The sequence below is a fragment of the Mus pahari genome, chromosome 1, assembly GCF_900095145.1.
Source record: "Mus pahari chromosome 1, PAHARI_EIJ_v1.1, whole genome shotgun sequence".
Classification (NCBI taxonomy): domain Eukaryota; kingdom Metazoa; phylum Chordata; class Mammalia; order Rodentia; family Muridae; genus Mus; species Mus pahari.
This window is the reverse complement of record NC_034590.1, coordinates 95,930,141-95,952,818: the sequence shown is the minus strand read 5'-3', so window position 1 is coordinate 95,952,818 and position 22,678 is coordinate 95,930,141. Positions and strand designations below refer to the sequence as shown.

Below are 22,678 nucleotides of genomic sequence, written 5' to 3'. Positions count from 1 at the left end.
TCTGTATAGCCCTGGCTGTCCTGGAACTCACTCTGTAGACCAGGCTGGCCTCGAACTCAGAAATCCTCCTGCCTCTGCCTCCCAAGTGCTGGGATCAAAGGCGTGTGCCACCACATCCGGCTTCTTCTTATTATTTTTTTTAAGATTTATTTATTATTATGTGTAAGTACACTGCAGATGTCTTCAGATACACCAGAAAAGGGAGTCATCTCATTATGGATGGTTGTGAGCCACCATGTGGTTCTGAGATTCGAACTCAGGACCTTCAGAAGAGCAGTTAGTGCTCTTAACCACTGAGCCATCTTGCCAGCCCTAGACAAACATTTTTTATGTGCAACAAGTTCTTTATCTATATCCATCTTCTGGGTCACTTGCCTCTGGGTTCCAGGATAGCACTTAATCTAGTCAGCTAGTTGGCTCTGGACATGGTTTTCTTTTATAATTCAATTTATTTTTGTAACGATTTATTTATTTAATTAATGTATATGAGTACACCATTGCTCTCTTCAGACACACACCAGAAGAGGGTATCAGACCCCACTGCAGATGTTTGTGAGCCACCTTGTGGTTGTTGGGAATTGAACTCAGGACCTCTGGAAGAGCAGTCAGTGCTCTTAACCGCTGAGCCATCTCTCCAGCCCCGAGACATGATTTTCATTGTATATTCCTAGCCATCTTGGAACTTGCTCTATATACCAGGCTGGCCTAGAATTCAGATATTCACCTGCCTCAGCCTCCAAAGTGCTGGGATTAAAGGTATTGGTCCTTACTGCCTGGCTTAAATTTTCAAAAATTACTATTATTTTAGCTTATTGTGTGCGTTTTGCCTGCCTGCATGTATGTATGTGTCCCTGTTGAGGTCATGAGGCATCAGATCCCCTGGAGTTGGAGTTATAGTCAGTTCTGAACCACCTCATGGTTGCTGGGCCTCTGTAAGAGCCGCCAGTGCTCTTAATCACTTCTCTCTCTTTCCAGCAATGTAACTTATTTACATTTTATTACCACTTTGTTCATGTGTATGTGATTGGGGGGCAGGGTCACACCTATGCGCACCATGTTCTAAGTCAGAAAACAACTTTCCAACATCTTCTCTTTCCAGTGTGGGCTCTGGGGAGGGAATTCTGGCTTTCACAGGAAACACAAGCACTTTTACTGAAGAGGCATCTCACTAGCCTAGTTCTGGAAATTTCATTGACGAGGTCAGAAAGAGGGATACTCCTTACGCTGAGTTGCTAAACTATTAGGACTTAAATTTGAATCTATGGAAAACCATCTTGCCACACCAAGAGACTAGAGCCCCTCTGTGGGTGAAGGCAACCAACCGCACGAGTACAGTATAGTCACAGATGACAAGCTATAGACATAATCTTTTGGGCCTTGTCAATGAGCCCAATCTACTCTGGCCTTTTCAATTACTTCGGCGGTAGTGAAGCTGGATCAATGCGATCTTGGGTTGCTAGAGGATATTTGTGCGCAAGGTCTCAACAGCACTTTGTCCCTTAGGTTCGTCATCCCTCTAACCTGCCCTGAAGCCTCTCTTGAACTCCAAGCTCTATCTCCACGTACCTCCTGATGTCCCGCAAGCACGTCCAAAACTGACCTCACTATTGCTGTCCCAACTTTGGTTCCCATCTACGGTAGAGCCCTCCAAGACCACCCTGTCCCTTTCCTCTGAAAAACCAAGGTCGTTAAGTTCAGGCTCCGCCCGCTCCACTCGGCCTCCCAAGGTCACCGCTACATCGCTCGCCAGCTCCCTGGGGGCGGTGTCCGTGTACCCCTCGATGCAGGGCCAGGCGCTCTAGGCAGCAGCCAGCTCTTCAGAGAGCTTTATCATCTCGCTGATTTCTTAGTGAGCGGCTACTCTCTCCGCTCAAGTGGCTTCTCTATGGTTAACTTCTCGCTTTTGTCTAGAATTTGCTTCGGATGATGCTCGGCTGGGACCCAACGCCTTCCCACAGCTGCCTCAGTGGTTCCTCTTAGGTACAACTGCCGAAGCCACGGGAGCTCGGTGAGACCTGTGTTGGCGTAGCTCCTGAAAACTCGGCGCTGAGCACGATGGCGGAAGTGAGTATGAAGGTGCCCTCCTTCTTACTGCTCTTCTCTATGGTCGCTTCCTTCCGCGTCGGGGAACCCGTCCCAGCGCCTGCGCAGAAGCGTGTGCTGGGAGCCCGTAGCGGAGGCGGGGGGCACAGGGAGCGGGAGCTGCGGCCGTCGCCGCCGCCGCCGCTGTCGCCGCCGGAGCTAAGCGCGGGGACCGAGATGCAGGTGGGACCGGAACCGGAACCCCCCTCTTCGAGTGCCTCTTTCCTCTCCGGACTCGACCCTGTCGTCTGAGAAGCCTGGGCGGGGGTGGGCGTGGGGGCTCGGGGCTGGAGGGGTGCTCGGCTCCCGAGAGGGCAGCAGATAGTTGGTCCCTTGGAGGGCTCCGGCCCAGGGGCATGTGGAGGGTGTCCAGCGATTAGGATCGGGTCCGAGTGATTGACCACGGGGCCCGGAGGGTCCGAACCTGGAGCGCAGCCTGCACCCTCCACCACCCGCCCTTCTGGAATGTCAGAACTAAGCCAAGAGGCAGGTGCACCAGAAAATTGTGACTGAGTCTTCTTGGCAGAAGAGAAACTGAGTCACCAGTCCAGGAACCGCAGGGTCAGCGGGCCTGAAGGGGGCTGGGTCGGCCAGTAGTGCTGAGGGCTGGGTGGGCCTGTGTGAGCCGAGGTAGCCTCTGGCTGGGGACTGTCGCTGGCGTGCCTGCGCCTCTTGGCCCGATTCCCCTGTGCTCTGTGACTCCCGCATCTCCTGGCTGCTTCTCCCTGGTTTGGAGTTGCCCCTGTGGTTGGAGCCATCGAGTATGTAGGGCTTAGGCCAAAGAGGAAGGGGAGGGGGTCTCTGACTTGTAGCCTGGTTGTAGGTTTGATGAAGAGGCTGACATCACTGACAGTTTGGGTAGACTTTCCTGAACCGTCCAGAGGTGTCTCCTTTCAGTATATCATAGGGCAGGACCACTCACCAAAGAGCCACCGGTTGTAAATTACATACCGAGCTCTGTCACTTTCTAGTTGTGATTTAAGAGTTGGGGCACCCTCTGAAGCTCCTCCTTTCTCGAGCGCAAATGGGACCCATCATACTGTCCTCCCCCATAAAACTCGTGAGGGTGGCAGTGATGTCCTGTGTGTGCTTACTGTGTCAAGCACAGACATGTTCCTTGTCATTTCGTTTCTGCTGACAACTGTAGCAGGTAGCGGTTAGTAACTGTGTTTCACAGAGACAAAAGCTAGGTTCACACAGCTAACAGGTGGGCCGAGCTGGGGCTTGAGTCTGAGACTCACAGGTACACTCCTCAGGGAGAGAAAAGTCCTGAGCCCCAGCTCGGTGTGATGCCTTACTTCTGTGGCTAGTAAAGACTTGTCCTGACCCAACACACCATCGCTTGTTCTCTAGCGCTGCTATCAGCCAGCCCTAGACTACAGGGGGCAACCCAGAGATTGGCCTTCAGCCAATCCAAGTCTTCCCACAGGGCTTAAGTGCCAGGTTGCAGGATCAGCCTCGAAGGCAACTGAGCCTTCAGTCTAACTTCCACACATTGGACCTACGATGCAAGGTCTCTAAACTTTGTAATCCCTGCACCCTTTGGCCCCCAGAGAACAGAGCAGTAGGGGCTGTGGTTGGGGCTGCTCCAGCATTTCCCTGGAGACTAGAACTGTGCAGTGGGAAATGCAGTAGACTCTGAGTTCTGGAACTTGTTAGTAAGTTGTCTAAGGGAAGGTAAAATGACCTTGTGGAGCCCTCTGGAATGGCACATTTAAAGTGTGTGATAGTTAGGGACGTCAGTGATCTTAAGAGTCCTCTTTGGGGTAAGATGCTTCAAGGCCCTTTCCTGGGTCCCACAACAGGGAGAGTGGTGGCAAAGGCAGCAGGATTAGGCTTAGCATCCCTCATCTCTGGGGTACATGAGGGTTATTGATCTTGAAGAGGGCAAAACAGTTTAGTTCTCTTCCCCTGTTGCCCTCTGAGGAGCCTGGAGGGGAGTCCCTGGCATGGGCTGAGACACAACTCAGGCTCACTTCTGCAGTAACTCAATGTATATGCCTCTTCTTTCTACAGCTGTTGCCGCTCATCCCGAGTCTTCTGGCTGCTTCCCTATTTGTTCCCTGCAGGCTCCCCCTGTCCTCCTCCTGGGGCCCATCATGAATGGTGCCCCTTCCCCGGAGGATGGGGTCTTCCCTTCTCCGCCAGCGCTGCCACCACCCCCTCCCCCAAGTTGGCAAGAGTTCTGTGAGTCCCATGCGAGGGCTGCTGCCCTGGATCTTGCCCGACGTTTTCGCCTCTACCTGGCTTCCCACCCACAGTATGCAGAGCCGGGAGCAGAGGCCGCCTTTTCTGGCCGTTTTGCTGAGCTCTTCCTGCAACACTTCGAAGCCGAGGTGGCTCGGGCCTCGGGCTCACTCTCCCCACCTGTCCTGGCTCCATTGAGCCCTGGTGTGGAAATCTCACCACCACACGACCTGTCCCTTGAGAGCTGCAGGGTGGGTGGGCCCCTGGCAGTGTTGGGCCCTTCTCGATCGTCTGAGGACCTGGCTGGCCCCCTTCCTTCCTCAGTCCCTTCCTCTACAACATCCTCGAAGCCAAAGCTCAAGAAGCGCTTCTCCCTCCGCTCAGTGGGCCGTTCAGTCAGAGGCTCTGTTCGAGGCATCCTGCAGTGGCGGGGGACCGTTGACTCTCCCTCCCAAGCTGGGCCTCTGGAGACCACATCAGGCCCTCCAGTTCTAGGTGGAAACAGCAACTCCAACTCCTCTGGTGGCGCTGGGACAGTTGGTAGGGCATTGGCTAACGATGGCACATCCCCTGGGGAGAGATGGACTCACCGCTTTGAGAGGCTGAGGCTAAGTCGTGGAGGGGGAACCCTGAAAGACGGAGCAGGAATGATACAGAGAGAAGAGCTGCTGAGTTTCATGGGGGCTGAAGAGGCTGCCCCTGACCCAGCAGGAGTGGGTCGCGGAGGAGGGGCAGCTGGGCTGACCTCAGGAGGAGGAGGGCAGCCTCAGTGGCAGAAGTGTCGCTTACTGCTCCGGAGTGAAGGAGAAGGAGGAGGAGGAAGTCGCTTGGAGTTCTTTGTGCCACCCAAGGTGAGCCCACAGGAAGGTGGGTAGCTGAAAGTGACAGTGGCTAGAGTGGTAGCTCAGCTCTGCAGATAGCTGTGGGGTTACTAACCCACATACACAGTATTGCTGTCCTGGGTTCAGTGCTAACTGTGGGCTCTCAGTTGCCATGGGGGGATCTGAGACCAAAGAACTATTACTTTTTCACCTTACCTAGGAAGGAAAGATAGGCGAATGGAGGGAGGTACAGTTAGATTTGACACACCAAAAACCGATTCTTCTTCCCTTTCCCACGTAGGCATCCCGGCCCCGTCTCAGCATTCCCTGTTCTACTATTACTGACGTCCGCACAGCCACAGCCCTAGAGATGCCTGACAGGGAGAACACGTTTGTGGTTAAGGTAGGAGCCCCAAGCTCTGTCCCCAGAGAGCACCTGTGCTTGAGAAAATGCTCCTGATATACTCAGGCACATATCTTCAGCAGCAGGATGAATATATGTCAGGGGGGGCTTTGAGTCTTCCTGGGGCTGGGGTTTCTTGTTTTCCTCAGGGTTGGATGTGGCCTGTAGGCCTCCTACCCCTTGCCCTTGCCAAAGCCCCACCTTTTGGCCCCGCAGGTAGAAGGCCCTTCAGAGTACATCCTGGAGACAACTGATGCACTTCATGTGAAGGCCTGGGTGTCCGACATCCAAGAGTGCCTAAGCCCCGGGTAGGAAGCCTGCCTCTGTTTAAGGGATCTGGACATGGTGGGGGCACCTTGTGTCTCTTTCCTGGTGACTTTCCCCAGCACCATTTTCCCTGTCTTTGTAGACCCTGTCCTGTTATCAGCCCCCGTCCCATGACCCTTCCCCTGGCCCCTGGGACCTCCTTCCTCACAAAGGATAACACAGACAGCCTGGAGTTGCCCTGCCTGAATCATTCAGAGAGCCTGCCCAGCCAGGATCTGCTTCTGGGACCCAGCGAGAGTAACGACCGCCTGTCGCAGGGTAAGGCCAAGCCCGCGTGAGCTGCTGGGCCAGCTCCCGCTCCCTAGCTGCTCTACCTGTGACCTACTGGTTGCTTGTATTTTGTCTCTGAGCATACCATGGACTCTTAAGTCATAGTTTGCCATTTAAAATCATTACAGTGAGCACCCTGCATGGCCCCATAAAGCTCCTATCCAACCTTTTACACTCACCCTGTTACCTTTTTCATAAGCCGCCGTCTAGTAGGCTGCCACCTTGTCTAGACAGAAGTAACGCTTCTCTTCTCTTCTCTTCTCTTTTCTTTTTTTGGTTTTTCGAGACAGGGTTTCTCTGTGCAGCCCTGGCTGTCCTGGAACTCACTCGGTAGACTAGGCTGGCCTCAAACTCAGAAATCCGCCTGCCTCTGCCTCCCGAGTGCTGGGATTAAAGGCGTGCGCCACCATGCCTGGCTAGTAATGGTTTTCTTGAGCAAGCTTCCAGAATACTTTGTGGACGCCTTTGTTTCAGTCTTGTCATGCATCTCAGCATATGTCAGTGGCCTTTGCACCTCCTCTTTCATCCTGATCAAACACTCACACATGCAGAAAGATATCTGTCTGGCCCAGCTCACCTTGTAGACTGCTTCTACTCTACCCTTTTCTCCTGACCGTTGGCTCTTGAGTTTTGGCTTCATAGTGCCTTGCACAAGTGCTGCATTCAGTCAACAAGAAAGTTATTACAGACTGGATTGTCAGAGCCAGCATAGACCTTAATCAGATTGCAAGTAACCGAGACCACAGGGAGGAAATGGATTTCCTGAGTTTGCCGACAAAGACGTGTAGCTGTGCTAATCTAGGTTCTGACATGGCTGTTTTCTAAGCAGTGTGGTGATGTCTGCTGGCCTAGGCCTGACAGATGCTCAGTCAGGCTCTAGTGTATCGCTGGCTGCACGCTAGGCTCTGGGGTGGACGGGGAACTCAGGTATTTCACGTGGGCTCTTTGGTCTCCATGGGTTAACTCTAACTGAATTGGTAAGACATTATTCCTAATAAAAAGCAGGTCTCTAAAATGGGGGGGTCTGCTTAGTGTCTTCTGAGTAGTCCTAGCAGGGTGCATCCTGGGAACACAGGAGGAAGAGAACAAGGGAGATGGGAGATGGAACTGACAGAATGTTGTACCGAGGGAGAGGTGAAAGTAGCTTCAAAGGCCAGGAACCTTGTTGAGAGCTGACATGGGAGCGAGCACCAGGATGCTTGGAAAGTGAGCTAGAGTGAGGAAAGGGAAGAACTCAGGTAAGAGTCACGTGGCTCTGGCCTGAAGGGGAAGGCTCCTGCTAGGCAATCACAAGATGACAGTCACTGGAGCATGTTCCCAACTTCTGTTGCTGTAGGCTGACCTGCAGGCCTGTGGCCTCAGTCTTCGGAGGCCCTCGGTACAGGAATGACCACCTGACAAGAATTGTTTATGTGCTTCAAGTTGGTAGTTCTAGTCTAACGAAACAGAGGTCCTGGAACTCACTTTGTAGACCAGGCTGGCCTTGAACTCAGAAATCCGCCTGGCTCTGCCTCCCAAGTGCTGGGATTATAGGCGTGTGCCACCACCGCCCGGCTCAGAGGGCTCCTTTCTAATGTGGACATTTTTCAGGGCTTCTATCCCTACCCCACCAACCTTTGCAATAATCTTTCAGCTGTTGATTCAGAAAAGACATAGGCACATTTGGATTCTAGGACCTCCTCGAAATAACCCTGGTCCCTCAGCAGTACAAGCAGTGTAAGTCAGAACCATCGTGAAAATCCATCAGGGTCACTCCTCCAGAGGCACGGGGGCTGGGCACGCAAGTGGACAGCCAATGGGGAGATGGCAGGAGCCCGGCCTGCAGGAGCAGAACCTGTGTCAGTCTCAAGTTTGACCCCTCTGTTTTCTTTCAGGAGCTTATGGAGGCCTCTCAGACCGGCCATCGGCGTCCTTCTCCCCTAGTTCTGCCTCCATTGCTGCCTCCCATTTTGATTCAATGGAACTGCTTCCTCCAGAATTGCCTCCTCGAATCCCCATTGAGGAGGGGCCTCCAGCAGGGACAGTTCATCCCCTCTCTACCCCCTACCCTCCCCTGGATACTCCAGAAGCAGCCACAGGTATTGGGTGCATGTGTATTTGTGTCTGGTTTGTGATCCAGTGACCTGGTGTCTCAAGGGGAAAACTGGGCTGAGCAGAAGCCTCTGACGCCTGCTCTTCCTTCTCCTTCCTGAAGGGTCGTTCCTGTTCCAAGGGGAGTCAGAGGGCGGTGAGGGGGATCAGCCCCTCTCAGGCTATCCTTGGTTCCACGGCATGCTCTCTCGACTCAAAGCTGCCCAGTTAGTGTTAGAAGGAGGCACTGGCTCCCATGGTGTCTTCTTGGTACGCCAGAGTGAGACAAGGCGTGGTGAATATGTCCTCACTTTCAACTTCCAGGGCAAGGCCAAGGTGAGTGGTCCTGAAGGAGAGCTCTAGTTGGCAATGCTTGGTTGGATCTGGGGATCCTATTGTGCAGGACTTTAACTCCCACCTCACTTGTCATCCTGTCCTCAGCACCTGCGCTTGTCACTAAATGAGGAGGGTCAGTGCCGGGTCCAACATCTGTGGTTCCAGTCCATTTTCGATATGCTTGAGCACTTCCGGGTGCACCCCATCCCTCTGGAGTCTGGAGGCTCCAGTGATGTTGTCCTTGTCAGCTATGTGCCCTCCCAGCGGCAGCAGGGTGAGCAGAGCAGGTCTGCAGGGGAGGAGGTGCCCGTGCACCCAAGAAGTGAGGTGTGTGTGCCAGGAAGACGGGGTGGGGGGTGTGGAGGAAAGGCCCTGTTAGTGGGGAGCAGGGCAGTCAGGTACCTGGGCAGGGGCCTAGGAGGGAAGCAGAAGGCTAACAGGATGCAGGCAGAGGCTCCTCTTGGGGCAGGGGCAGTGGAGAGCTGGGTGCTGCATTCCCATTCCATCGGACCCTCCGCTCCATCATTGTCTGTCTCCTGGACCCATCCTCCTTGGCCTTGTCTTTGGCCTTTTGGGGGATTCATGGTCTGATCCCCTCCTTCCTCCCTTGATGTCTGATGTCCCTGTCTGATCTCTCACTTTCCCCCACCCCACCATCCCATCTGTCCCCACGTTGCCCCTCCCCTCCCCTCCCCTCCCCCAGGCCGGGAGCAGGCTGGGAGCCATGCAGGGGTGTGCGAGGGCGACCGATGCTACCCCGATGCCTCCTCCACCCTCCTGCCCTTCGGAGCGAGTGACTGTGTGTAAGTGTGGTCCTCTCACCACCGCCCATGATTCATCTTCCATGGAGGGGGGGGTTGCTCAGGAGATGGGACATGGGGGAGATAGCACATGGCTCCTTGGGGAGGTCAAGCAAAGGGGAGGTCGCCATAAGAACTCACTTCCTTCCACAATCCATGTCTTATTACCATTCCTGTCCAGAACGGAGCACCTCCCATGACCCAGCCCAGCCCTCTGAACCCCCTCCATGGACAGATCCCCCACATCCTGGGGCAGAAGAGGCGTCGGGGGCGCCAGAAGTTGCGGCAGCCACAGCCGCAGCAGCCAAAGAGAGGCAAGAGAAAGAGAAAGCGGGCGGTGGAGGGGTCCAGGAAGAGCTGGTCCCCGTGGCTGAGCTGGTCCCCATGGTTGAATTGGAAGAGGCCATAGCACCAGGCACTGAGGCTCAGGGTGGTGCTGGCTCTAGTGGGGACTTGGAGGTGTCCCTAATGGTGCAGCTCCAGCAGCTACCACTAGGGGGCAATGGAGAAGAAGGGGGTCACCCCCGAGCCATTAATAACCAGTACTCATTTGTGTGAGATACCTGCCCACCCTCCATTTTCCTGCTCCCAGCCTTAAGTTGTGAGACTGAGCTGGGTAGGAACACAGAGGAAAGTGGGAGTTCCCTCCCTACATGCTTCCTGACCCTTGTCAGCCAAGGGTGTGTATGTTGGTACAAGTAGAGGTTCAAGAGCCCTGTTAAGTCCCCAATTACTACACACTACAGGTGCCCTTGCCCCAGGCCAAGGACTTGGGCTCCGTTACCTCCCTGAGGGGCTCTTATGGTCAGCCCCATCCCTGGGGGTTGTTTCCCCACTAATAACCCCCAACCCAAGCAAGGGTGAGGGGGAAGGGCTGTCAGTTATATTAAGGTTGTTGTTGTTGTTTTAAACAAAATGGAAAAGCATAAATAAATAAATAAAGGGTTTATCTCAGTTCCATCATGATGGCTGTGGCTGCTGTTTGGAGTAGGACCTGGGACAGGCGGATAAAGCTGTCTCTTGAGCTGGCCTGGGTCCAGGCCTTTTCACCCTCTAGTCAGGGCCTTTACAACCACCTCTCTCCTCCAGCCCCCTTGGTTTGCTGAGTACTTCAATGTAGAGCTCAACAGTACTTTTGTGGGTTCCAGCATGTTCTGTTTTCAGGGTGATGGTATCTCTTAAGACGGTGTCTTATGTAACCTAAACTTATGATCCTCCTGCTTCAGCTGCCTGTGTGCTGAAGGGATTACACTGTCACGCCCTGCCAGTCTGTTCTTTTATTGGGACAAGATCATGAAAGATGGGGTCACCAAAGGCCTTTGCCTCACTGAGTTGTTGTGAGTGAAACTCTTTCCCTAGGAATAAAGCAGGCAGGGGAGGCTGAAGTCTTGGAGTTGGGGAAGATTTACTGTAGCAGTACAGTCTACAGAGGGGCCCAAGACCAGGACAGTCCTGGCTGTGAGTCCTGCTGTGAGTCTTGCTGCTGCCTCTCATTTGCTGTATGGACCTAAGGGCAAGGCAGGTGACTCTGGGCCCTGATACCCTCTGTGTAATGTGAAGTTTCAGCTTAGTTGGTGCCGCTGACGTGGTTTGGCCTCAATGGTTCTGTTTGACTTAAGTACACGTCTCGAGGCTTCCCTTGAGAGTCACAAGTTCCAGTTGCCTGGGTACAGTTCCACACAGTTCCCATCCCTACTACCCCGATTCTCTGAGGTATGAGCTGTTGGTTGGCATGGAGTGACCGATCACTACCATCAAACTCCCATTTTTAAATACAGACCCTGTCCTGAGCACATCTTTCTACACTGCATCTGTGTTCTCCAAAGCAGGTGCCCTGGCTTCCCAGCTTAGGGGTGGGACGCGCCTGTGTGTGTGTGTGTGTGTGTGTGTGTGTGTGTGTGTGTGTGTGTGAAGCAGGATCTGAAGATTCCCACCTACTGTGTTACCCCCTTCCACCTTCCAGTGTCACTCTCCTCCCCTGGGAAAGTGGAACAGCCGATCTTCTGTCCCTCAGCTTCTGCCCCACCTCCAGGAGGCCCTACCCACGCTCATGACCTTGCTATTCTGGGCCTGTGTCAGTTCTGTGAGGAGACTGACAGGAGACAGCTGAGCTCACAGGCTTACCTAGGATGGGGGTTGACTGGGGGAAGCCTGCTGGCTCTTATTTTACATTATCCCTGGGGCTCCCCAAATCTTGGCCTTGACTAGGGATTGAGTTGGCCCTGTTGTGGAGGTTGGGTGGAAGGCAGCTGGAGACCTGGGTCCTGTGTTCTCCAAGTGAGATTGTTGGAGATAGCCAATGGCCAGTGAGGGCTGTAGCACCTCTGTGGGAAGGCCTGATCCCCTCCTAATCTCATGGCAACTGGTGTTCAAAGGCTCCCCTCCCCCCATGCCTTGCCACCTTCAGGGACTTAGGTGGGCAAAAAGATACCCCTAGACTAAACTGTCCTGGCTAGATCTTCTTAGGAGACAGCTCAGGGGTGAGCCAGGCTCTGTTCTCTGCCTCTCAGAGCCAGGCCTTCCCTCAGTCTTAGAACTCAGGAGCAAGGACACCTTCAGTCTTGGTGCTGTTGAAAGTGGTCTGTGAAATGACCTCATCTGCCCTTTCCCACCCCAGGTCAAAAGTGTTGTCCTGCAGTCCTGCAGCTCTGGGCCAGTAGCTTTCTCTCTCCAGCCTTCATTTCTCTCTCTGGGAAGCTGGGAGAGGTAGAACCGAGTAACCTTAGAGAGCCTCTCTGGCAGGAGTGTCCTGTAAAGCCTGCCTTCTTTCCTCACTCAACTGCTTTGAAGCTCAGTGTCCCTGCTCCTGCTCGCTCTCCATGTTTGGGCATTCCTGCTGCTGGAAGCCTTTGCCCCTGTCACTCCTCCAGGTGCTGCTGGGAGGAAGCCAGCTAGTGCCTGAGCCATCATGGCTGCTGAGCCTGCCTCTGGCCCCAGATGGAGGGTCCTGGGCCAGGCAGAAATGCCTGTTTATGTGACCCCTAGATTCTCACTCATTGTCTAAGCCCTACTACCTCAGGTCACAGCAGGACTCTACCTCGAGGGAGGGGTTTGTGGGAACTGTGAAAAGAGGGTGGGAAGGAACACCTTGTCCTGACTTCACCCCTCCCCCAAGTCTGGGCAGAAGGCTGGATGAATCCGAGGCTCAGTCCTTCATTTTCCTCTCTCTCTCGGTGTTGGTCAGTGGTCACCCCAACAAGTGGGGCTTCTTTTTGTTCTGTGGGCTCTGCTGCCTTATCAGTCTGTCTGTGCACTGGAGCCCTTGTGTAGGACCTGCTCCTTGGTTCTTTTCAGGGAAACTGAGGCCTGGGTAGAGATGGGACCTGCTGGTCCTCACTGACCTTTCAATCTCTAGTCCCATGGAAACTTTTCTGCCTCAGTTTCCCCCTGCTTGCAGCCTGGCCCATATATCCTGGCTGCTCTTCCAGCAGCTGCCTGGGTGGAAATCAAAAGATACCCCAGTGGTGAAGCGGGTGGGGAAGGGTGGCTCGGAGCAGCTGCTCTGTGGAGGAAGCTGACACCCAGGCCAACCCTCAACAACTTGTGGCTTTGCACCCAGCCTCTGGGGCCCCGCCCACATGACTGCCACTGCCCAAACCCTGCTGTTTCTTTTCCCTCTTCTCTTCAGGCTTAGGAAGTCTGTGCTGTCTGCTCTTATCTCTGTTCTGTCCTCTTTTCTTCTCCCCTCCCTCCCAGAGCCTCTGCTTCATCCAGCTTCAGGGGTCCTGCCCTCAGTCACTGGCTTGGGGCTGGCCCAGCTCCAGAGCATCCCTACCAGCCCCATTCCTATCAGGGTGAGAGCTTCAGAGAACCCCACACTTCTGGGGGGGGTGTCACCATGACGCCCTAGGGTTGAAGGCCAGTGTAGGGTGAGGAGATCCTTACTCCCTGCCCCACCCTGAAACATTCATCCCTCCCCCTCTGCCATCAGCACATTCTGTAGCCTCTTGGGTTACCTGGCTGCCTGGGTGTCCCATTTTCTTCGGGGGGGATTCCCTGCCAGTTTCATGGGGGGAGCTAAAGGCTGTGTTCCCAGAGGCTGAGCTAAAGCGGTAGTGGTGGGGGGAGTTTAGGAGAGACAGACAGTCCTGGCTTCGCTTACCAGGGCCTGGACACTAAATCCCTTGTTGATGGCTGTAGCAACCCCTCCCTAGGGTAAGGTTACCATCCGCACTGTCCCCTTGACTGTCTCCCTTCCCTGGTTCCCTGTATCTCTAGAGATATTTCCTCTGTCCCCCAAAGATGCTCTCCCCCCTCCTCTGATCCCCCAAAAGGCTTGGAGTACTTCCTCTGTTAACTAAACACACTAGGCAGAGACTGTGACAGTGGAGAGGGGTTCAGGATGTCAAGACAAGGCTAAGGAGTGATAAGGCCTAAGGGCCAAGAGGGCTTATGGAAAGATCTGCTCAGGGGTGAGCTTAGAACTGAGCTTTTAGTGTAACTGGGGAAGTTGAGGCAACTGGGGCTGGGGTCAGTAGCAGATGATAGAAAGTGACTTTACTGCCCCCTCCTCTCTGAGGCTGGGGCCACCTTTGCGTCCCTTGTGAGTGACACCTCAGGCTGCAGCCCCACTGTTCCTCTCTGTCAGCAGAAACCTCTCTGTCTCCTGACCCCTCCTGCTGGGGTCTCAGCCAGCCAATCCCTGACCTGGGGGAAGGGGGAGCCTGCCCCCCCCACTCCCTCATAAGGACCAGCTGGGGGCTGGGGGGGTGGCCGGCTGCGCAAGTAGGACTGGGGTCAGAACTTCGTGGAAAGGAGAAGAATCTGGGGGGGCAAGCAAGAAAAAGGAAGGCGCCCAGATCAACAGGCAGGTGGATACGCTGAAGAAGTCCCCCCACAAGTGAGAGGCCCCTAAGAAGGAACACATCACCCCTGGCCCCCAGGAAGGGAGCACAATGGAGGCCGCGCACTCCAAGTCCACAGAGGAATGTTTGTCCTATTTCGGGGTGAGCGAGACCACAGGCCTGACCCCAGACCAAGTTAAGCGGCATCTGGAAAAATACGGCCCCAATGGTAAGTATCCCTCCGAGGAGAAGCTGGTATGGCTGCCCTCCTGCCCCTGTCAGTGGGAGCTGCTGCTTCCAGGGTGTATAAGGTCGAGCAGGACAGGAGGAGAAGGTGGATACCAAAGAAAAGTTTTAAAATCTGGAGTTTGGGGGAGGTTTCATAGGGTGACCTTGAACCTCATGGGTCACCCTTCTGATACCCTGATTCTCTTATGTTAGCCACAGAGTTTGGAGTGTGGGGGGCATGAGGCTGGGCCCCCACTGAATTTGTTCTTTTCTTCTTTTTTCCCTTGGTAGAGCTCCCTGCTGAGGAAGGTGAGTTACCCTGGCCCTCCTATGCACCTCATTCCCGACTCCCCGCCCTCTCCTTACTGAGACCCATAGCCTTTACCCAAAAGGCAGAGAGACCTTTCCTCAAAGCTTAAGTGTCAAGACTCCAGACACTTTCCCTGAGTCCTCCCCACCCTGGAACAGCTGCCACAGATTCGAAGAGCCTTTTGGGCTGTTTCGTCTCTTTCTCTCATGCCAAGCTGGGCTGCCTATCAACCTAGAGGACCAGGGTACTCTAGACTCTGGCCCCCGACCCACCCAGAGCTGCAGACACTCATCCCTTAACCCCCGGGTCTCTTCTTCTTGCCTCCTCCCCCCCCCCCCCAGGCAAGTCTCTGTGGGAGTTGGTGGTCGAGCAGTTCGAAGACCTGCTTGTGCGGATTCTTCTCCTGGCTGCCTGCATTTCCTTTGTAAGTGCTGTCTGAAGTGTGATGTGGGCCTTGGGATCCGCCTGTGGCTCTTCCCATCCTGGATGCCCTCGTCCAAGCCCTGAGCACCCTGTTTTCCAGGCTGGAGCTGGGGGGTGGGGTGCTGATTCGCTTCCTCCCCTGCAGAGAGGTTTTATTTTAAGCCCTGAGAGTGTTCTCAGCCAAAACACTGAAGCTAAGCTACCCTCCCAGCTACTAGGGCTTCAAGAGCTCAGGTTACCCCCCACCCCCCAAGCTTAGGCTCCCTGCTTCAGTGAGGGCTGCAATGTCTACTGTGGGGCCACTGTCACTCCTGGCCTGGCCTGGGTAGTCCCGACTCTGCTTCACCAATCCTGCCCTGCCCTCTCTAACCTGTGGTACTGATTGACTTAAGAGAAAGATTTGGTACAAGGGCGACTGCCTGCCAGGGTGCCCTCCAGACCTTACCAGCCCTCCCACCCCTCACCCCTCAGCCGCCTCCAGGCTTGACCACATGCTGCTGCCTTTGGGCCTGGAGCTTGGTGCCGACTCCTTTTTATCCAGCCTGATTCATCCTTACCTCTTGGTGTCTCCAGGTCCCTCAGAGCCTTAGGCTACCCCATCCCCTTGTTACATCTCCAGTGTTCATAGCCCCCGCTGCTGGCTGCTTGTCACCCTCTATCCCCGCAGTCCATCTTGCCGTTTTTTGTTTTTTTTTTTTTTTTTTTTTTTAGAATTCCTTTAGCATTTTAGTTGGAAAATAAGACCTAGGAGAGAAAACCATAAAAAACCAAAACAAGCAAACAAACAAAACCAACACTGTGGAGGCCACATGTGCTCCTGAGCCTAAGCTGGCAGAGCCTCCCCTCGCCTCAGATTTGCTCCCTGGCCTTTGCCTGTGACTGCTGCCTGGCAGTGGTAACAGCTGGGGTGGGGTGGGTGCGGAGGCCTGTAACCCTACCTCCCTCCTGTTCTCTCGTGAAATTGGAGCTTCCATGCCTTGGTGGCAAGGGAGGGAGGGCTGGGGGTGTGCTGGGCCCTTCCAGGATCACAGGGATTTTCCTACTGGGCTTGGGATGGATGTGGATGTAAGGGTGGTTGACCCTGGGTGTCCCCGGAGGTTTGCTTACAGGCCAAGAGTTAGGTCAGGGAAACCTGAAAGCCTTCCCAGGTAATCCCCGTGTATGTGTGTGTGTGTGTGTGTGTGTGTGGGCTGCACTGCCAACCTGCACAACATCCCAAGGATGGCTGGGTCTGTGTGCTGGGGGCACTGTGGCAAAGGGAGGAATCCTCATGTAACTGTGGGGCTTCAGCCTCCCGCAGGCCCCTTAGCGCCTCCCTTCCTCTCTCAGGTGCTGGCCTGGTTTGAGGAAGGCGAAGAGACCGTCACTGCCTTTGTGGAACCTTTTGTCATTCTCTTGATCCTCATTGCCAACGCCATTGTGGGGGTTTGGCAGGTTAGTTTTGACCACTCCTCCGACCTCCTGTCTCAACACTGAGCAAGGGGCCACGTTTCCTTCCAGTCTCCAACATCATTCCCCCCTCCCCCCCTTGCCCTCTCCTCTGGTCCTCTCGGTAGGGAGTGTTGGAAGGAGCTGAAAGACTTACTCATTTGCACATTTGCTTAACATCCCTAAGCCTGTTTCCTCACCTGTAAAAGAGGGCTGGTGAGCTAAGTGTAGTGGCAGAGCCCTTTAGCACCCCAGAGGTAGAACCAGGAGTCTCTCTAGTTCTAGGCTAGCAAGGACTACAATGTGAATTTCTGTCTTAAAAAGAAAAAACAAAACAAAACAAAAAGGCTAGGCAGGGTGGCACACATTTATAACCCCAGTACAAAGAGAAAGAAAAGGAGAGGGGGCAAAGTCAGATGTGGTACCATACATCCTTAGTCCTATAATTGCAGGGGCAGAGGCTGGAAGAGCTCTGTGAATTTGAGGCTCACATGGTCTACATAGAGAGTTCTAGGTCAGACAGGGCTACATAAAGAGCCCCTGATTTAAAAGAGAGAGAGAAAAGAAAAAGAAAAAAACCAGGACTCATAACTGTGCCCCTCGGGCTTGATGCAATTGAAAAGGAACTAGAAGTTCATGGCACATAGTAGGCATTCAGTAAATTACTAGTTGGCTTCTGTTTCCACTCATATCACTACTTTGTTTTCTGTTTTGTTTTTGTTTGTTTTGCTTTTCTTTTTTAAATCCCTTTCTTCACGGCCCAAACTTCTCTCACTTGTTTTTAGCCACCGCCACATTTTCTACAACAAATGCAGCCCTGCTGTATGTGGGGTTCTGTCCGCCCCTCCTGCCAGCTGGACCTGCATAAGCCAGTCTTTTCTCCACTATCCCTATCTCTGCTAGGCTCCCCATTCCTCCACCTCCATCTCTATGTCCATCACCCTTCCTGCATATATCCAGACCAGGCCTCCTGCTGTTCCAGGACCTTCTCTCTGACTTTGCTCTTGTCTGCCCTCCTCCTCAGGAACGGAATGCAGAGAACGCTATCGAAGCGCTGAAAGAATATGAACCCGAGATGGGAAAGGTCTATCGGGCTGACCGAAAGTCAGTGCAAAGGATCAAGGCTCGGGACATCGTCCCTGGGGACATCGTGGAGGTGGCTGGTAAGTGCTGGTCTGGATGGTCCAGAAGGGCAGACCTGGATCAGGGGACCTGCCAGCCCTGACATTGATCTATGAGGATGGTGGCTTTGCTTCTCCGTCCCAGACTCCTCAGGGGTCACTCCAGGACACGCAGGCCACAGCACCCTCCCCACTAGAGTCTCAATAGGAACAGCTAGTCCTGTCCCCAGGCAGCAGACAGACCCCCGCCCCCCTCCCCTCAACCAACACTTGCAAGCAACAGGTGGAAACCAGTCCCAGCCAATGTCTCCATCTCCACCCCTTCCCGGGCCTGGCTCCCCTCTCCTTCCACCCACCAGTGGTCAGCTTTCAGTCTTGACCCCTCAGTGTCCTTGAGGCCTCTCAAAGGGGAAGGAATGAGAGTAGAAGGGAGTGGGGGTGGGGTGGGGGTGGATGACTACCCCAACCACCATGTAAGGGTAACTCCTAGTTCTCTCCCAGCTAGGAGCACGGGACCTATGAGGAGGGCGCTCAAGGAGGGCCCTGCCCCCTCAGGGACACTTAATGCCACTCAGGGAGGGGTGCGGCTGGGTAGCTAAGATTACTAGGATTCTGCCCCCTTCAGCGCTTTTTATATTTGCCCTGAGTAGGACTTTCCACCTCTCTCGGTCCCTAGCCTGGTGAATGTGTATTTCTAAGCTTCTGTTCCTCATATTGTGTCACCTTCTATACCATGTCACCACCAGGAGAAGCATAGGGTGGGAAGCTGGTGGGCTGAAGACCCCTCAGCTCCATGACAGGGCAGTCCTGCTATGGTGACAGTTTGGGGTCAGTGCCATGAATGTCTATAAATACCACCTGGGCTTCAGTGACAAGTGTGTCGGTCTGACTCCATTGCCGACCTCTTCCCTCCTCCCGCTTCCTCTGACACTGGAGGAGGGACCTTAGAAACCAAGAGAAAGGAAAGCAAGTGAACTTTGCCCCAATTCCACCCATGGGACCAAGGTGGCTTTAGGCAGAGACCTGAGGAGGGTGTGTGTGTGTCCCCCAAAATGTCTCTCTAGTCTGGCAGAGTGTCCTCCCCAGCACCTCCAAGGTGGGGCTTTCGTAGTCTGGCTTCCCACTCCCCGTCTGTGAAGCTCTGCATTGCTCCCTCACAAGTCCCTCTGTGTACTCTGCAGCTTCAGGCTCCACTGTCACTCTCGCTTGGCCTGGATTTTCTCAGCCTCACTGTCTGATCTTCCAAGTCACCCTCTTTTCTCTGAGTTACATCATTATGTTTCCTTCTTTACCTTCCTCTGGCTTCTCTTTCTGGGTTTCAGCTGGCTTGTCCCTGATGGTCCTTCTGGTTACTGAGGGTACATCTAGTGAGGACACACTACCCACCAGGAATTCTGTGGGCTTCCTTCACAGGCTCACAGCCAGTGGGAAGAGACACATTCAATGGCGGACAATGGAATAGTATCATCCGGGGTGGGGGTAGAGCAAGATGGGAAATCTTGTGCTGAAGGTCTGTGAAAGGCAGGGCTGGGTGCTGTAGGACCTGAGGATAGACGATGGGAAGGAGACGGAGATTGTGAAGGATGTAAACCCTGCTCCCAGCTCAACTCACCCCTTCTCTCTGCAGTCGGGGACAAAGTCCCTGCAGACATCCGCATCCTCTCCATCAAATCCACCACCCTCCGGGTCGACCAGTCCATCCTGACAGGTAGGCGAACTCAGGGGGGAGGGCATAGCGAGGAGGGAGCTAGGTAGACAGGGAGCAGGTCTTGGGTAGGTGAAAGAGGACATCCTGCAGGAGGACCTCTTTCTGGTTCTAAGGTAGCATTATCAGTGTGGCGTGGCCTTCATTCTGTCAACGGGAGCGTGGGAGAGTATGCCCATAGCCTTTGGACTCTGGATGACTATATTCCATAGCCTTTGCCACCCTACACCTTCCATACGGACATAGAAACTCAACCCTGCTGCAAATTGTCTTATCGTCTCCAGTGTCCTGAAAAGCCCTCACATGAGGGATTCTGGGATAGAGTGTGGACTTTGGATACACTTTAAACTCTGGGAGGGAAACAGTGCAAACGGAGCCCACAGGAGGAGGATATGAGCTCTTGTCCTTGTCCTTGGTGGGGTGGCCACACCAGTAGTGAGGACTTCCATCTTCCAGGAATGTGCTATGCAGTAGACAGACGCTCCACACCCACTGGCTTATTTGGTTCCCAGCAGGACATGGGGAGCAAATGGAAGTCAAGCTATCAAAGTCACACAGCACACTGGGCTTACTCAGTGTCTTTTAACTCTAAAGGCAACGGCCCTCCTTCCTGTCCCAAGCACCTTCCTCCAGAGGCAAGACCTCTCCCGGAGTGCTGGCTTCCTGATTGGGAGGGGTCAGGATGTTAAGAAGACGCACATGACAACACCTGAGGCTCTTTGGCCCTTTCTCCACAGGCGAGTCTGTATCTGTCATCAAGCACACAGACCCTGTCCCTGACCCCCGAGCTGTCAACCAGGACAAGAAGAACATGCTCTTCTCAGTAAGCAGTCATACTCAGCCAGAGGGCCTGGATGTCAGAGGGAGGCATGGAAGAAGAAGAAGAGAAGAGGCCTGACCCCTATCCCTTACCTTCCCAGGGTACCAACATCGCAGCCGGCAAGGCCGTAGGCATCGTGGCCACCACTGGTGTGAGTACTGAGATTGGCAAGATCCGAGATCAGATGGCTGCCACTGAGCAGGACAAGACCCCACTGCAGCAGAAGCTTGACGAGTTTGGGGAGCAGCTGTCCAAGGTCATCTCCCTCATCTGTGTGGCTGTCTGGCTTATCAACATTGGCCACTTCAATGATCCTGTCCATGGGGGCTCCTGGTTCCGGGGGGCCATTTACTACTTCAAGATTGCTGTGGCTTTGGCTGTGGCGGCCATCCCAGAAGGTAAGGCAGTCATTCCTTGTTCATCTACTATCTCACAGCAAAGAGTATTTCCAGATATAATAACTATGACGGCTGGGCAGTGGTGGCACACGCCTTTAATCCCAGTACTTGGGAGGCAGAGGCAGGCGGATTTCTGAGTTTGAGGCCAGCCTGGTCTACAAAGTGAGTTCCAGGACAGCCAGGGCTATACAGAGAAACCCTGTCTCAAAAAACAAACAAACAACCCCCCCCCAAAAAAAAAAAACTCCAAAAAACAAAACAAAACAAAAAAATAACTATGACGAGTCCCCTGGAGAAGGACCTGATAGCTCTGGTGGCTGTTATGTGGCAGCCACAGTAGGCCTTGCTCCCCCTGCTTTGTTCACTCATGATATCTCTGTCCCCAAAGGGCTTCCTGCTGTCATCACCACCTGCTTGGCTTTGGGTACCCGCCGGATGGCAAAGAAGAATGCCATCGTGAGGAGTCTGCCCTCTGTGGAGACCCTGGGCTGTACCTCTGTCATCTGTTCTGACAAAACAGGGACCCTCACCACCAACCAGATGTCAGTTTGCAAGGTCAGGAGAAGCAAAGGCTATATGACAGATTGGAGCCCGCCTGGGGGTGGATGTGCCCTCTCAAGATGGGCTTCTTAGCATGGTCTAGGGGGTGCCAGAGGGTAAATTAAGTGCCACCAGGGGAAAAACCATGTTAGTCTGTCTTCTGTTCTTTTCATAAAACTCTAAAACGAACTTGAGTTGAAGGGTTATTTGGCTCACATGTCCCAATCACAGACCGTCATCGAGAGAAGTCAGGGCAAAGACTCAGGCAGAAGCAGAGGCAGGAAGCATGGAGGACCGCTGTCCACTGGCTCGCTTTCTGTTGCTGTGATAAACCATGGCTAGAAACGGCTTCGGGAGGAGAGTTTGTTTCTTATAGCTTCCATTGTATCACTGAGGAAAGTCGAGGCAGGAACTCAAGCTAAGAGCTTGAAGCAGAGACTATGGAGGAACAGGGACCACTGCTTGCTGGCTGGCTCAGCCTGCTTCCTTAATAACCCCAGGACCACCTGCCTGGGGCGACCCTGCCCACAGTAGTCTGAGCCCTTCCACATCAGTCATTAATGTCCCTATCGGCCAGTCTGATGGAGGCAACCCCTCAGCTGAGTCTTCTCTTCCTGGGTGACTCTGATTTGTGCCAGGTTGACAAAAACAAACAAACAAACACCCCCAAAAGAAAACCAAAACCCTAAACACTACAGCCTGGTCCCTGGACCATATGTCTCTCTGACCTTCACACCAGACCATTCAGGGACACTCTTCTTTAACCTCACTTTTCAGGAAAGTGAACTGAGGTTTAGGGAGATTTAGGGGTCCACCAAAAGATAGAAAGTTTATAAATAGCAGAGCCGGGCACAGTAGTGCATGCCTGCAGTCCCTGTGCAGGAGATGAAAGCAGGAACACTGTGCATGTGGCCTGCCCTGCAAACATATTTAAAGGCCAGCTAGAGCTTGCCTCATGTGTCTGGAGTCCCAAGCACTTGGGATAATGGGGGACACAGGTCACTTACATTGACGAGTTCAAGGCCAGCCTGGCAACACTGAGACTTTGTCTCATAGGGTGGTGGGGTGTGCAGAATTGAGTTCCAAACCCAAGTCTGTGTGGTTCTAACTTCTGTAACTTCTGTTTGTGCAGCCAGCACACCCCTTCCCCTACCACTCCCCTCCCCCCACTGCATGACAGGGCCAGCAAGCCTGACCATGTTAGTTCTCAACAGCATTTCTTTAGAAAATTTTAAAACCTTTATTTGTTTTATCTTAATTATTATTTTTTTGTTCACTTGTTTTGTTTGTTTGTTTGCTTGTTTTTGTGTTTGTTTTTCTAGACAGGGTTTCTCTGGGTAGCCCTGACTGTCCTGTCACTCTGTAAACCAGGTTAACCTTGAACTCAGATCTGCCTGCCTCTGCCTCCCAAGTGCTGGGATTAAAGGCGTGCACCACCTCTGCCCGGCACTATTGATTTATTTATTTTAGAGAGAGTGTGTGTGCATAGTGTGTGCATTAATTATCTTCCTTCACCATGTAGGAAGGAAATGCTACACATCAGGGGAAAAAAAGAGATTTGACTTTTGTTTTTTCTGCTATCCAAGAATATCCCCCCCTGCCCTTTCCCCATCTTCCTATGATAA

General features: G+C 53.5%; 2 protein-coding genes across 11 annotated transcripts in view; both read left to right on the top strand.

The window, feature by feature from the left end:
- Positions 1 to 1,923: 1,923 nt before the first annotated feature.
- On the top strand, positions 1,924 to 10,262 carry Sh2b1 (SH2B adaptor protein 1). 9 transcript variants are annotated; one of them, XM_021187177.1, is made up of 10 exons: positions 2,068 to 2,265; positions 4,099 to 5,120; positions 5,392 to 5,493; positions 5,710 to 5,801; positions 5,903 to 6,078; positions 7,965 to 8,168; positions 8,285 to 8,496; positions 8,602 to 8,770; positions 9,200 to 9,299; positions 9,478 to 10,262. In XM_021187177.1, the coding sequence occupies exons 2-10, from the start codon at positions 4,182 to 4,184 to the stop codon at positions 9,494 to 9,496; spliced, it is 2,013 nt and encodes a 670-aa protein (XP_021042836.1). In that variant the 5' UTR covers positions 2,068 to 2,265; positions 4,099 to 4,181; the 3' UTR covers positions 9,497 to 10,262. The 9 variants fall into 9 exon arrangements, with proteins under 9 accessions (XP_029394112.1, XP_021042836.1, XP_021042698.1 ...); XM_021187039.1 differs by having other exon boundaries at positions 8,602 to 8,823; XM_021187120.1 differs by having other exon boundaries at positions 2,131 to 2,643.
- A 3,745-nt stretch (positions 10,263 to 14,007) lies between these two features.
- Positions 14,008 to 22,678, top strand: part of Atp2a1 (ATPase sarcoplasmic/endoplasmic reticulum Ca2+ transporting 1) — an 18,383-nt gene continuing 9,712 nt past the window's right edge. For both annotated transcript variants that reach the window (XM_021221747.1, XM_021221737.2), the window contains exons 1-9: positions 14,008 to 14,309; positions 14,600 to 14,617; positions 14,960 to 15,042; positions 16,371 to 16,475; positions 17,494 to 17,632; positions 19,218 to 19,298; positions 20,033 to 20,118; positions 20,216 to 20,513; positions 20,902 to 21,068. In XM_021221747.1, the coding sequence (XP_021077406.1) occupies positions 14,192 to 14,309; positions 14,600 to 14,617; positions 14,960 to 15,042; positions 16,371 to 16,475; positions 17,494 to 17,632; positions 19,218 to 19,298; positions 20,033 to 20,118; positions 20,216 to 20,513; positions 20,902 to 21,068 (1,095 nt within the window). In that variant the 5' untranslated portion in view covers positions 14,008 to 14,191. The remainder of the gene's footprint in view (positions 14,310 to 14,599; positions 14,618 to 14,959; positions 15,043 to 16,370; positions 16,476 to 17,493; positions 17,633 to 19,217; positions 19,299 to 20,032; positions 20,119 to 20,215; positions 20,514 to 20,901; positions 21,069 to 22,678) is intronic.